The following is a 13,720-nucleotide window of genomic DNA, read 5'->3' on the forward strand; positions in this document are numbered from 1 at the left end:
GACTGTGATTATTTTCAAAAACTCTTCAAGAATGCTTTCTTGAAGTGAACATTTAAATTTGTGATGGGTGGGGCACCTGGGTGGCTCAGTCATTTGAGGGCCAGACTTTGACTCAGGTCACCATCTCACGGTTCATGAGTTCGAGGCCCACATCGGGATCTCTGCTGTCAGTGCAGAGCTGGCTTCGGATCCTCTGTCTTGCTCTGCCCGTCCCCCACTTACGCTCTCTCAAAAATAAACATTTAAAAAAATAAAATAAATTTATGATGGGGTTATATAACTTAGTGTTTGTATTTGAGTGGACTCATTTTTTTTCTCTACTTAAACATTAACTTAGCCCTATGTCTTTGTGTGGGTCAAAATATATTCCCATTTTTCAATTAAGTTATGATTATTAGTAATGCCTCTTTGGCATTTTAATCACATATATTAATTGTGTTATAGTCAGCTCTGGGTTCATCAGGCAAATGTGTGGTCATTTCTGACTTACTGACTTCAGGCATTGAAATGTTTTTCATTCAAAATCTATCAGTGTAATAAAATGCTTGTTTGTTTCAGGCATCGCAGTTCCACCTCAAGATATTCTCTATACCACTCTGGGAACTCTGATTAAAGAAAGGAAAATTTATCACACTGGAGAAGGATACTTCATAGTCACTCCTCAGACTTACTTCATTACGAATATCACGCCCCATGAAAATAAGAGAGACCTATCGGATGAAAGCTGCCAGATGCCAACTTGCGTTACTTATCTGGTGAGCGTGGAGGGCTGTGCAGAGTTGGCCCAAGAAAAGGCTGCCCCCATTTCTCACTGTCAGTCTTGCCGGTGTTTCCCTGATCTGTGCACTCAGGATGTACAGGAAACACCGGCTGCTGAAGTGACTAGAAAAAGCCAGAAAGGTCTGCGGGAATCCAAATCTTTGGGACAGAATCAAGCAGTTTCCCTGTCTGAGGGGAATCACGTCTGTGAAAGCACCAAACCTTTACCATACACAAAAGACAGAGAAAAAGGCAGGAAGTTTGGCTTTAGCCTCTTTTGGCGTAGTATATCCAGAAAGGAGAAGTCCAGAATAGAGCACAGTAGTTTCTCTGCCCAGTTTCCACCAGAAGAATGGCCTGTTCGAGATGAAGATAACTTGGACAATATCCCTCGAGACATTGAACATGAGATTATCAAACGAATTAATCCCATTCTGACTGTTGACAATTTAATCAAACATACCGTCCTAATGCAAAAATACGAAGAACAGAAAAAATACAATAGCCAGGGCACTTCCACTGATCTGCTGACAGTCAGGCATAAATATCCTTCAAAAGAGGGAGTTAAGAAAAGACGGGGCCGGTCTGCAAAGCCTCGAAGGCGGGGCCGTTCTCATAGGGATAGACACAAAGCCAGGAGTCAGGGAAGTGAGCCTCCTCCAGGAAGCCTTAGACTGGAGAAACATCCCACGTCCCCTGCTGCACAGCCCACCTCCCGAATTCAAAGCCCAAATGAAGCACTAGTTCCGAAACCACTTGATGAGAATCCATCAATGCTAGGTTCCCATTTGCTTTACAAGAAGCGAATTAGTAATCCTTTCCAGGGTTTGTCTTACCGAGGGAACCCAACAACCAAAGGGCACGACATCCAGACCAGTGATCTGAAACCGGGTCAGATTGGACCAAAGGGAAAGCCTTTCCAAAGGTCAAGGTCTTTGGATTCCTCAAGAATCTTTGAGAGTAAAGGCAAACAGCCATGTGCTGAACAGTATGAAGATAAACTGACAGCAGAATCCATTTCTATGAATAAGTCTACAGTCAAGCCTATCAGTGATGACTTTAGAGATCCCCTCTTAAATCACTCTCAAGGTAGTGTTTTGCAAAATGGTAGTAAATGTTTTTCCTTTAGGGAAAGCCTGAGGAGACACGATGTGTATGGTGGAAAAAATGAGGTAATCCCTGAAGTCTTGAGGAAAAGTTATTCTCACTTTGACGCATTAGGGGACGCAAAAGAAACACAGTATGTGCTGCCATCACAAGGTTCCTCCTCTCTAGGCCATGCTTCCTCTGCGTGTAGACTAGTTGATAAAACAATACACCAGTTCCAAAATCTTGGTATTTTGGATTACCCAGTTAGTATGAACTGTTTGAGACAACCTGAGAGACAAGAGGGAGACTCAGAAGAAACACGAGTAAGAAAGGCATTTGTCCAGGAAACAAAGACTGTGAGTCCAGAAAACGAAGGGCTTTCTGAGGATAACCAGGCCTTGTATCAGAAGGAACTGGAAGATGATGATGGAGCCTGTAGTTCATTATATCTAGATGAGGAGGACTTTTCTGAGAATGATGACTTATGTCAAATGCTGCCTGGCCGCATTCAGTATTCCTTTACAGGGGGAAGCAAGTGGAATCATTTAGGAAAACAAAAGGGGACTGAAAGATTTCTGACTGAGTACAACCGCAGAATACACAGGTCTGAGCCTCAGGTGCTTAAAGGAAATGAGTGTTACAAACCCACTGGGTTGTTCACTAACTCAGGTGAAAGCCAAACACCTAAACTCTCTGCTGAAAGCTGTGGCCTCAATTCAGGGACTCGGTCCAGTTTTAACTATGAAGACGGACCCAGTGTTGCTACATGTGTGCAAGCCTTAGCAGATACTGATGGAAGTGTATTTGATTACTATAGCACAAGGAAAGCCACTTCTGAGACTGAAAACCTACAAGACTTGGTTGGTGACATAGGAAAGAAACCAGCTAGCTGGAGTCAGGGTGCTCAGAATCAGGAAGTGAGAAAACAGTTCATGCAAAAGTTAGAACTTTTCAGCCCTTCACATATGCCAGTGTTGGCTCAGGATGTCCAACATGAACACAGTCATCTGGAAGGAACAGAAAATCACAGCATGGCGGGAGACAGTGGAATAGATTCTCCACGGTAAGTGTATGTAAAAGTGTTTGAGTAGCCACTATTCCTCAGGAATTATTACACTCAAGGGAGTACTGAATGACCCAGTAGGAGACTCCCCTGAATACACTTTTTATAGTGATAGAATTCTGCCAGCCTTTACTGAATGAATTGTATAAAGTTAAAATGAAATCTCTTACATAATAGGATAGAGTTCATTTTGAATGTGAACCAAAATTTGTTCCACTACTACTAAATCTTGAATTATTTCTAAATATAGGAAGGAACTGCTATAAATGAAGCACTTCCTGAACTGAGGGCTAGAAGTTTTCACTTATATATCTGGTTCTACTCAGTTCAGAAAGAGATGCAGCTATTTTCCACCAATCTTTTCCATGTTTGTTTAAATTTTTTTTTTTTACATTTATTTATTTTTGAGAGACAGAGAAAGACAGAACATAAGTGGGAGAGGGGCAGAGAGAGGAGGAGACACAAAATCCGAAGCAGGCTCCGGGCTCCAAGCTGTCAGCACAGAGCCCAACGCGGGGCTCAAACTCACAAATCGTGACATCATGACGTAAGCCAAAGTCGGAGGCTTAACCGACTGGGCCACCAGGGCGCCCCTCCATGTTTATTTGTTTAAATTAAACATTGTACATGTTATGAAAGTAATATGCACATAATAGAACATTTGAGAAGTACTGAAAAGCGTTTTAAAAAACACCTATAATCACCCTACCATTTAGATGTGTTTAAAAAATCCTTTTATATTTGGTATATTTATAACACTTCAGTCTGAACATATTGATCTATGTATTTTGTCTAAATGTTTTCCCTATACTGTCATTACTGTTTTGCATAGTGCTTTTTTCAGGGTACAGTGTGAACATTCCCCTGAGGTTATTTAATAGTTTTCAAAAGGGTCGTCTTAAAATTTGGCATATATCTTTACCAGTTTTTTATTATACAAAATTATTATATACTTCCTTTTGAAAAAGTAATACAGAAATGTAAAAGGTGAAACTGACAGTCTGCATTCCCCAACCTTTTCCATTGCCTTTCCGTTGAGGTGACCTAAACATTGTTGACAGTGTGGTTTATATTCTTTCGGCCTTTTTTCTGTGCATTTAGAAATATAATTATTTTTTTAAAAAAGAAGAAATATAATTATTTTTTAACAACAGATCATACAGAGCTGTGACTTTCTTTTTTCACTTAACGTATCATGCATATCCTGCAATCAATACATACGGATCCAACTCATTCGTTTTAATGGCTGCTTAGTATTCTGTTATGTGGACTCTAGTATTTATATAACTATTATTTTCCCTCCTTTGACATTTAGATTCCCATTTTTTTGCCGTAATATCAATCTTCAGTGGATTGTTTTCACATATAAATGTTTACAGACATTTCTGACTCTACCTTAGGCTAAATTCCTGGAGGTCTGCAGTTTAAAAATATATCTTTACTTCTTATTGGGAAACAGATCTTTTCTGCTTGAAAGAATGTTTAATTCATATCAAGTCTTTTTTTTTCTGGTTTTGTTTTGTTTTTGTTTTCTGAGAGAGAGAGCACAAGCAGGGGAGGGGCAGAAAGAGAGGAAGAGACAGAGAATCCCAAGCAGGTTCCGCACTGCCAGTGCAACCCCAACGGGGGGCTCGAACCCACGAACTGTGAGACCACAACCCAAGTCAAAACCAAGAGTTAGAGGCTTAACCGACTGAGCCATCCAGGTGCTCTTCATATCAAGTCTTGAAAGTATCAACACATATTGTCTCCAAAGTAAACAATGGTAGTGTAAACCAACAAGCTATGGGTCCCCTTCCACTTTGGCAAAAGCAGAAACAGAAGGCTGACCAGAACCTCATAAAACAAGGACCCTTGCCTATAGTCCTTGGGCATTTACTTTCAAATGTCCCCTCTCTGTAAAGAGAGCTTTTCTACTATTCTTCCTTTCTAATCTTATATTCTAATAAACCTTTGCCTGCTGCTAAAAAAAAAAAAAAAAAAAAAAAGCAGAAACAAAAACAAAATCAAACCCAAAACAGGTAAGGGCAATTGCTCCTTGACTTGCATGTCAAGGACATGCAGGAATTTAAATTTGTCAAGGATATGCGTGAGAATTTAAATTTGTGAAATCTTGAGAAATTTGATTTCTTTTTTTAAAAAAATTTTTTTAATGTTTATTTTTGAGAGAGTGAGAGAGACAGAGCATGAGTGGGGGAGGAGCAGAGAGAGAGAGGGAGACACAGAATCCAAGGCAGGCTCCAGGCTCTGAGCTGTCAGTACAGAGCCTGACACGGGGCTCGAACTCACAGACTGTGAGATCATGACCTGAGCTGAAGTCGGACGCTTAACCGACTGAGCCACCCAGGCGCCCCGAGAAATTTGATTTCTTAAAAAATTGCGTATAATATGGTTCTCTTAAAAGACTTATAAGTATAATCAAGAAAAGGAAGAGAAGATAGCATTTGAACATCAACTCTGTGCCATAATTGTTACAAATTAGAGGGACAGAGAAGACCCACAAGATGTTGCTACCCATAGGAAATTTGCACTTTAGTTGAGTAGACCAACAAAACATAAGTAGCCGAACTGAACTCGAGAACAAAGTGGAGGGTGCCTGGCTGGCTCAGGTGAAACCCACATTGGGGGTAGAGTTTACTTTAAAAAAAAAAAAAATGAAGTGGAAACTCTCTGTAATTGCTGAAGAGATGTGGAATTAAGAGTAATGAAATGTTTGGGGGGACACTTATTGGAGGATACATTTTTGAAGCATCTCTTTTTTTTTTAAAGTATGGTGATATTAGTTTTATTATTTTTTTTTAAGTTTATTTATTTATTTTGAGAGACAGAGAGCAAGAGCAGGACAGGGGCAGAGACAGAGGGAGAGAGGAGAAAAAGAATCCCAAGTAGACTCTGCACTGTCAGCACAGAGCCTGATGTGGAGCTCCGTCTCAGGAACCATGAGATCATGACCTGAGCCAAAACCAAGAGTCCTACACTTAACCAACTGAGCCACCTAGGAGCCCCAAGGCATATCTTACTGTAATGAGCAAGTGATGGAGAGGATGCAAGGTGAGAAAAGGGGAATGTCAAAAGCAAAATGCCCAAATAGTAATGTGACTTGGCTGAAGCAAGGCAGATGTGTTAGATAAGGGACTAACCTAGCCTACAGCTCCTTAGAAAGGAATCTTGTCAATATGAAAAATGTTATGGTCAGCTTTTCTCTTTCATATGACATCTCAAAAAAGAAATTACTCAAGAAGGTATGGGTTACTTCACTTGTAGAGAAGAGTTTTTTAGGGAACTTGTTATTTCTTTTTCTTTCTTTTTTGTTAAATTTGTGTATTTATTTAAGTAATTTCTACACCCAGCGTGGGGCTTGAACTCACAAGCCCAAGATCAAGAGTGACACGCTCTTCTGACTGAGCCAGCCAGCCACCAAGGAACTTACTGTTTCTGACTAGAATATACTTGATATTGGATCTGAGAAGATGTTCAAAAAATATGAACTTCTTGGAAAGCAGCTGCCAAATAATTGAGGTGCTATTGTGAAGCCTTTAAAATATAAGGAGCACTTTAGGGGCACCTGGGTGGTTCAGTCAGTTAAGCATCTGACTTTGGCTCAGGTCACGATCCCATAGTTGGTGGGTTCAAGCCCGGCGTTGGGCTCTGTGCTGACAGCTCAGAGCCTGGAACGTGCTTCAGATTCTGTGTCTCCCTCTCTCTCTGCCCTACCCTGCTCATGCTCTTTCTCTGTCTCTCTCTCAAAAATAAATAAACATTAAAAAATAAAATATAAGGAGCACTTTAGATTTTTAAAGATTAACTTCTAAGCGTGCTTTAGTGTTAGAAAATGTTATATTGCTTCAAAGTAACAGATGAAGGTATGATGCCTTGATTAGAAGCCCAGGCCCCTTTGGAAGGTAATAATTCTGTTATTTTTAATATCTTTAGGACACAGAGTCTGGCATCTAATAATTCAGTCATTTTGGATGGACTAAAAAGAAGACAGAATTTTCTGCAGAACATTGAAGGCACAAAGAGCGGTCAAACACTCACATCCAATTCCTTACTACAACTAACTCCAGTCATAAATGTTTAATTCTTATTTTTCTTTTGGAAACTCTTTGGTAAAAAGGTACAGCATTAATATAGAATATTTTAATCAACCGAATATGTAAGCATTCTCTAAAGCCAAGTATGAGATTCTGTTAATCTCATTACATATTTTGTTCTAGTTGCTGTATTTTCCCCTTTTTTTGACATTTTAAAGCTTTTTTAAAAGATTATTTTACTATGAACTTATTGGGAATATACAGATTATTTTGCAATTAAACCATAAAATACATGGTCCTTTTCCAATTAAATGTGATTAACTCAAATTTTCAGACATTCATTAATTTCCCAATTACATAGGATGTTAATTTACTATACTCAGTAGTGAATTTCTCTACCTACACTAATCCACTCTTATGTTAAGTGGATTTCACCAGATTTCAACACAAAACTCCCGAAAATAGTGTATTAAGGTTGCATAGATACTTTGCTTGCAACTAAAGTCTTTTATCATTATCAAAGTTTATATAGATGTATTGGGTACTTTGCAACAAGAATTTTTTCTCTCTAGTCATTGCTGCCAAAGATCTTTTCTGCAACCACCTTGAACGTGAACAGATGGCCCCACATCATACTGACTGGCAATGTCCAAAATACGTGTGGCAGCAACTGGGTCTACTGTTTTTCTGGTTCCTCCTCACATTTAAGGCACTCTCTGTAGCATGGCAGTGAGAAATCAGGACGTTCTCAGAGGGTAGAGATAGAAAGGAAGCAGAATGGTTGCAGAATGGCTCGTGAGTGCAAGGAGGTTCTGAATTAGAGATTTAGAGAAAAGATGGAAGATGGATGATAGTTCATTTACATCTGATCTATTTCCACTAAGACTTAGACAGCTTTGCCAGAATTTTTTCTGGCTGGCCTTTTCAGGCAGGTAGTGGAATGGTCCGTTCTCTCAGGTTTGGGGAATATGGAGCAGTCAGGACTGGTTTCAGCATATTGGATAGATGCTAATGCTGACTTATGGTTCAGGGGATGTTTCTTCTGAGAGGTTTCTAAGGGTTGTCAAGGCCTTAGATCTCAAGCATGACTGAATGTTTGGAGAGTGCCTCTTTCCAACTCTCACCAGTGAAGACAAGATAACAGTGAAGGCAAGATGAAGCTTGGCGCCATAGAGAGCTGTCTCCAGGCTCTGGGGGAGTACAGAGAAGGAGAGGTCACATATGCCCATGTACAAAAGTAGCGGTTGGCCCACTCAATTCTGACTATTGGCTTGTAGTGGCTCTGAGCAACCTATTATGGCATTTCCAAGAAGATCAGCTGTGGTCACAAGGACATTTGAAACCCTGGGCAAAGTACCAAAGAAGGGTAATTTGTATAGAAAGGCCTTGTGTGGGAGGCATTGTTTTAGGGGGTGTGACAGCTTGGAATCATCGTCAGTGAATGAAAGTTAGAATAAAGATTTCAGCTCAGATAAAGAACTTCCCACTAGTCAAAACTACCCATAGATGAAATAGACATTTTATAAATGAAAGCATTTCCCATTATTTAGGGTATTCAAGCAGAGACTTGGTGATCCTTTGATTGGTATATACTTAGCATAACAGGATAGCTGAACTCGATGATTTTTTAAATTAAAAATTTTTAGTGTTTATTTTTGTAAGAGAGAGAGACTGAGCGTGAGCAGGGGAGAGGCAGAGAGAGAGGAAGACACAGAATCTGAAGCAGGCTCCAGGCTCTGAACTGTCAGCACAGAGCCTGATGTGGGGCTTGAACTCACGGACTGTGAGATCATGACCTGAGTTGAAGTTGGACGCTTACCTGACTGAGCCACCCAGACGTCCCCAAAATTCCTCTTGACTGTAAGGTTTTGTTCTTATAAGATTCAGTGAGGGTTATAGGTCAAATATGCCTCAAGGGCGGGGGGAAAAAGATTGAGGATCCTACAAAACACTGAACTCCTGCAAGATTCCAGAGTTCTTCCACTTCTCCATTTCTGTACTATCCTTGTTACTCCTTGGAAAAGGGAGCAGCAGCAACTCATTCTATCTTTGATTTTGGACCTGGACAAGTTTCTTAACAGAATGAGGAATCCAAAGTCTTTTGTGGCTCTAGTCACATGTAGGGACCAATGAAATCTGTCTAATTTTGCCACTGGATGCATTATGACACTCTCTAGATGTATTAAATGAAACCTATTGTGAGACCAATAAAACTTTTCTTCTAAAAGTTGTGTTTCTTCTAAAACACAACATATGACAACAGATATTAAAGATGGGTATGCGTGTTGTTTGGGAGGTTGTTCTCTAAATAGGTGGCTTGCATTCCCCCCCCCCCCCACCAATATTGTGTGTGATGACATTAGTTCTTGATTTCTCCTCCGCATGATGGTTCCCTTGAGGTAGCATGATGACCTGAGTTGAGGATTCAGACAAATTTGTTGTTGTTGTCATTGTTGTTGTTTTAATGTTTATTTTTGAGAGAGACAGAGCATGAACAGGGGAGGGAAAGAGAGAGAGGGAGACACAGAGTCTGAAGCAGGCTCCAGGCTCTGGGCTGTCAGCACAGAGCCTGATGAGGGGCTCAAACTCGTGGACCATGAGGATCATGACCTGAACCAAAGTCAGATGCTTAACTGACTGAGCCACCCAGGTGCCCCTGTTTTGTCTTTTTTTTTTTTTTTTTTTCCTTTTAATGCTTGAGAAAGAGAGAAACAGAGACAGAGTGCATGTTGGGAGTGGGGGAGGGAAGGGAACACAGAATCTGAAGCAGGCTCCAGGGTCCGAGCTGTCAGCACAAAGCACAGAACCCATTGTGGGACTCAAAACTCAGGAACCATGAGATCATGACCTGAGCCAAAGTCTGATGCCCACCCAACTGAGCCATGCAGGCACCCCAGATTCAGACAAATTTGAATCCCAGTTACAATCCTTGGGAGCTGTGTGATGGAGAGAGATTCCAAACTTCTCTGATTCAGTTTTCTCATCTGTAAGATATCTACCTTTCAGAACTGTTGTAAGATCTAAGGCTCATCTATTCAAAGTGCCCAATGCAGGAGGCACCTGATATTGTTATAAATATACGTATGCATATTTTTATATATTTATATATTCACAAAACTGGTCTGAATACATGGCCTTCTATATAGGTCTCCTGTTTTTGCTAAGTTGTCCTGAATTCCTCCATTTAGAGATTCAATCCTTTAAGATTTTTTTTTGGTAATAAAGTATTTTTTATTCTTTTTTAAAAAAATGTTTATTTTGAGAGAGAGGGAGGGAGAGGCAGAGAGGAGAGAGAGAATCTCAAGCAGGCTCTATGATGCTGTCAGCAAAGAGCCCGACATGGGGCTCAATCCTATGAACTGAGACCTAATGACCTAAGCCGTTAAATCAAGAGTCAGACACTTAACCGACTGAGCCACGCAGATGCCCCTAAATTAAGATTATAAGAAATTTCATCCCAATCCAAATCTGGATTTGCCTGGGGAGTTATTATGTCTTGGCTAATAGGAAATATTATGCCTGATGCTATAGGAATAAAATATGCAAATCATGGGGTTAATTTAGACATTTCATACAAGATCATCCTCTCTCATCTGGGATCTCAGACCCCTAGGAATCCTCCAGAGAGTAGCTGGGTTCTGCAAGCTATTTTCAATATTTCAAAGATTCTAATAGAAATTGTATATTTCCTTTGCTTAACTCCTTACTAATTAAAACCTCAAGTTTCTTTGGCAGTGGCTGAAATTACACCAGCTCCGTAATAGAACACCATCACATGCTGGTGTGACATTGCTAAGCTGCATTTGTATCTTATTTATAGATTAGAATGATCATGGGTCTATTACTAAATGCAATTTAGCAGACAGAGGTTTCAAAATGTCAGATATGTCAGGAAAAAAAATGGAGAGAACAAGAACAGTAGTAGTGTTGAAAACTGGGAACGACTACATTTTGAGAATCCCTCCTACAGCTGAGAAGGCTTTGGGGGAATGCGGGAGAAAGACTACTGCCAAAATGGAGTGGGGAAGAGAGACACGGGAGTCATGAAACAAGAATGGGGGGGGGGTGGGTATCAAAAACTCATGACTACTTTGCTGGCCTCTACAGATCTGTCTTCCTTTTAAACCTTAGATGCAAGCAGCTTCCATTAGTAGTAGCAGCTTCCATTTTTTGGGTAACAGTGCCCTCTCTGGGTAGCTGATGTCACTACTCTTCCACCATTTGATTCAAAACATTTACAAAGTAATTGGCTAAAAAACCAGTAAGACCTCTCTCTAAAAGTTAAAAAGTCCACCCCCCCCCCCCACCGCCAGGTGTGCGTGGCTGGTTCAGTTGGTGGAGCGTGGGACTCTTTTAATCTTTTAATCTTGGGGTTGTGAGTTCAAGCCCCACATTAGGTGCAGAGATTACTTAAAAATAAAACCTTAAAAAAAATTCCACCTTTGAATTAGGAGCTACATACATTAAGTGTACATGTGCTAAATGTACAAAAGCTGTGTCTTCCTCGAGGCTGTTAAAACCTTGACCTAAAGGTAGAAATGTAAGCAGCTCTGTATATCATCTTCTCTACAGTACTGTTTCAATCAGCTGATCCTTCCAATTTCCCTGCACTACCAGCAGGGAAGGCATATTTGTCCCCACATTACTAACAAAAAGACCAGATTTTATTTATTTAAAAAAATTTTTTTAAACATTTATTTATTTTTGAGAGACAGAGAGAGACAGAGTGTGAGCAGGGGAGGGGCAGAGAGAGAGGGAGACACAGAATTCGAAGCAGGCTCCGGATTCTGAGCTGTCAGCACAGAGCCCGACGCGGGGCCCAAACCCACACACTGCGAGATCATGACCTGAGCCAAAGTCGGACACTTAACCGACTGAGCCACCCAGGCGCCCCGCAAAAGACCAGATTTTAGAGTTGAGTTGGCCAAGGTCATGGGGCTAGCAACGGAGGAAACATGTCCTGTTCCCTCTTTCATTTTCTCCTTACTTCTTTATACTCTAAACATTCATTCTATGCAACAGTGTCTCTTCATCAATTTATAACTGCTCCTTAAACTATTTCCATGTCCTAACATTTAAGCATGGTAGTTCAGTTCCTTTTGTCACATAAAACTGAAATGCAGATGCAAAATGACTTTTTCTTTTTAACTTTCTATTTTTTAACTATGGAGTAAAAAAACCAAAAAGCAAAAAAAAAAAAAAAAACCCTAGCCCTGTAGGCTTGAGAATGACCAGAGAGAGGCAAGTGTAAGTCCTCTTTCTATCTTCCAAGATCAGACAAGATTGGGCATGTTCAGGGTAGTATGGTCGTAGACCTCTTATTTTTATATCTTAAGGTCATAGAGTTTAAGGAGCTGAAGCCAAAGGCAAGATAAATCTTTATAGAATCGAGAAACAGATGAGGTAGTCTCTTAAATTTTAAGAAATTATATCAGTGACTTTGGTAAGATATTTTGGAAAATAAACATATTCTAATATTATATTTTGAATTACTTGTACATTTAAATTATGCTACTCCTTCATGTCCTCTCCAATAGATTTTATTATCAGATACAAATCTCTTGAGAGTTATAGTGGGAACAAATATGAAAGAAAAAACAGAATTCTCCATCCCTTCATTACCATTCCCAAGTTTTCTAGTTGAGGTCCCTGGAGAACATATAGTTACCCAAATTTGGTAGTACCTAATTTTTTTCCAGCTAAGCCACAGCTTGGCGAAGTTACTTATGACTTGGTTTAAGACACCAGACAGCTCTCTCCCCGGTATCTCACCGCTGCGTCAGTGCAGTTAGGCATCAGCAAATTAATGAGAGGAGAGAGGAGGCCCCTGCTCTTGGGCACCCGCAGGAACTTACTCCAGCTCCAGACACACCGTAAACACTTTCACCTAACGGAAGATAAGCTGTGAAATCGGATTTCTGAACCACAAGACACTTGTGTAAAAACCGCATTCCATGCCAGGCCTGAAATGTTCCAAAGCTCAGTTCGCTATCAGCATCCCAGGTGGTGCAATTAATAAAGAGCTAGCTTGGGGCCACTGGCACAAACAAGGCAGCTCCTTAGAACCTGAACTTCCTATTTGTTCCATTCCTTGGGTAGATAACACCTGTTAATTACTCTGGAGAAATTATTTTGTCGAGAAGAGAGGGAAGATGGCGGCGTAGGAGGACGCTGGGCTCACTGCGCGTCCTGCTGATCACTTAGATTCCACCTACACCTGCCCAAATAACCCAGAAAACCGCCAGAGGATTAGCAGAACAGAGTCTCCGGAGCCAGGCGCAGACGAGAGGCCCACGGAAGAGGGTAGAAGGACAGCGAGGCGGTGCGCGCTCCACGGACTGGCGGGAGGGAGCTGGGGCGGAGGGGCGGCTCACCGGCCAAGCGGAGCCCCTGAGTCTGGCTGGCAAAAGCGGAGGGGCCTGACGGACTGTGTTCCGACAGCAAGCGCGACTTAGCGTCTTGGAGGTCATAAGTTAACAGCTCTGCTCGGAAAGCGGGAAGGCTGGAGGACAAAGGGAGGGAGAGCTGCTGAGCCCCTGGACGACAGAGCTCAGCTTGGTGGGGAACAAAGGCGCTCCCCAGGGCCATCTCCCCCACCCATCCCCCAGCCAAAATCCCAAAGGAAACCAGTTCCTGCCAGGGAACTTGCTCGCTCCACGCAAACACCCAACTCTGTGCTTCTGCGGAGCCAAACCTCCGGCAGCGGATCTGACTCCCTTCCGCTGCCACAGGGCCCCTCCTGAAGTGGATCACCTAAGGAGAAGTGAGCTAAGCC

At 41.3% G+C, this 13,720-nt stretch overlaps 1 protein-coding gene across 3 annotated transcripts in view; it reads left to right on the forward strand.

Annotated features, from left to right (window-relative positions):
- STOX1 (storkhead box 1) overlaps nucleotides 1-13,720 on the forward strand; it is a 60,550-nt gene that overhangs the window by 43,811 nt on the left and 3,019 nt on the right. For 2 of the 3 annotated variants that reach the window (XM_045437629.1, XM_045437631.1), the window contains exon 3: nucleotides 559-2,911. In XM_045437629.1, the coding sequence (XP_045293585.1) occupies nucleotides 559-2,911 (2,353 nt within the window). Of the gene's footprint in view, nucleotides 1-558; nucleotides 2,912-6,844; nucleotides 7,060-13,720 lie in introns of those variants that run through there. The other variant, XM_045437630.1, reaches the window with a different exon arrangement.

The sequence above is a fragment of the Leopardus geoffroyi genome, chromosome D2 (assembly GCF_018350155.1).
Source record: "Leopardus geoffroyi isolate Oge1 chromosome D2, O.geoffroyi_Oge1_pat1.0, whole genome shotgun sequence".
In the NCBI taxonomy this organism is placed as follows: domain Eukaryota; kingdom Metazoa; phylum Chordata; class Mammalia; order Carnivora; family Felidae; genus Leopardus; species Leopardus geoffroyi.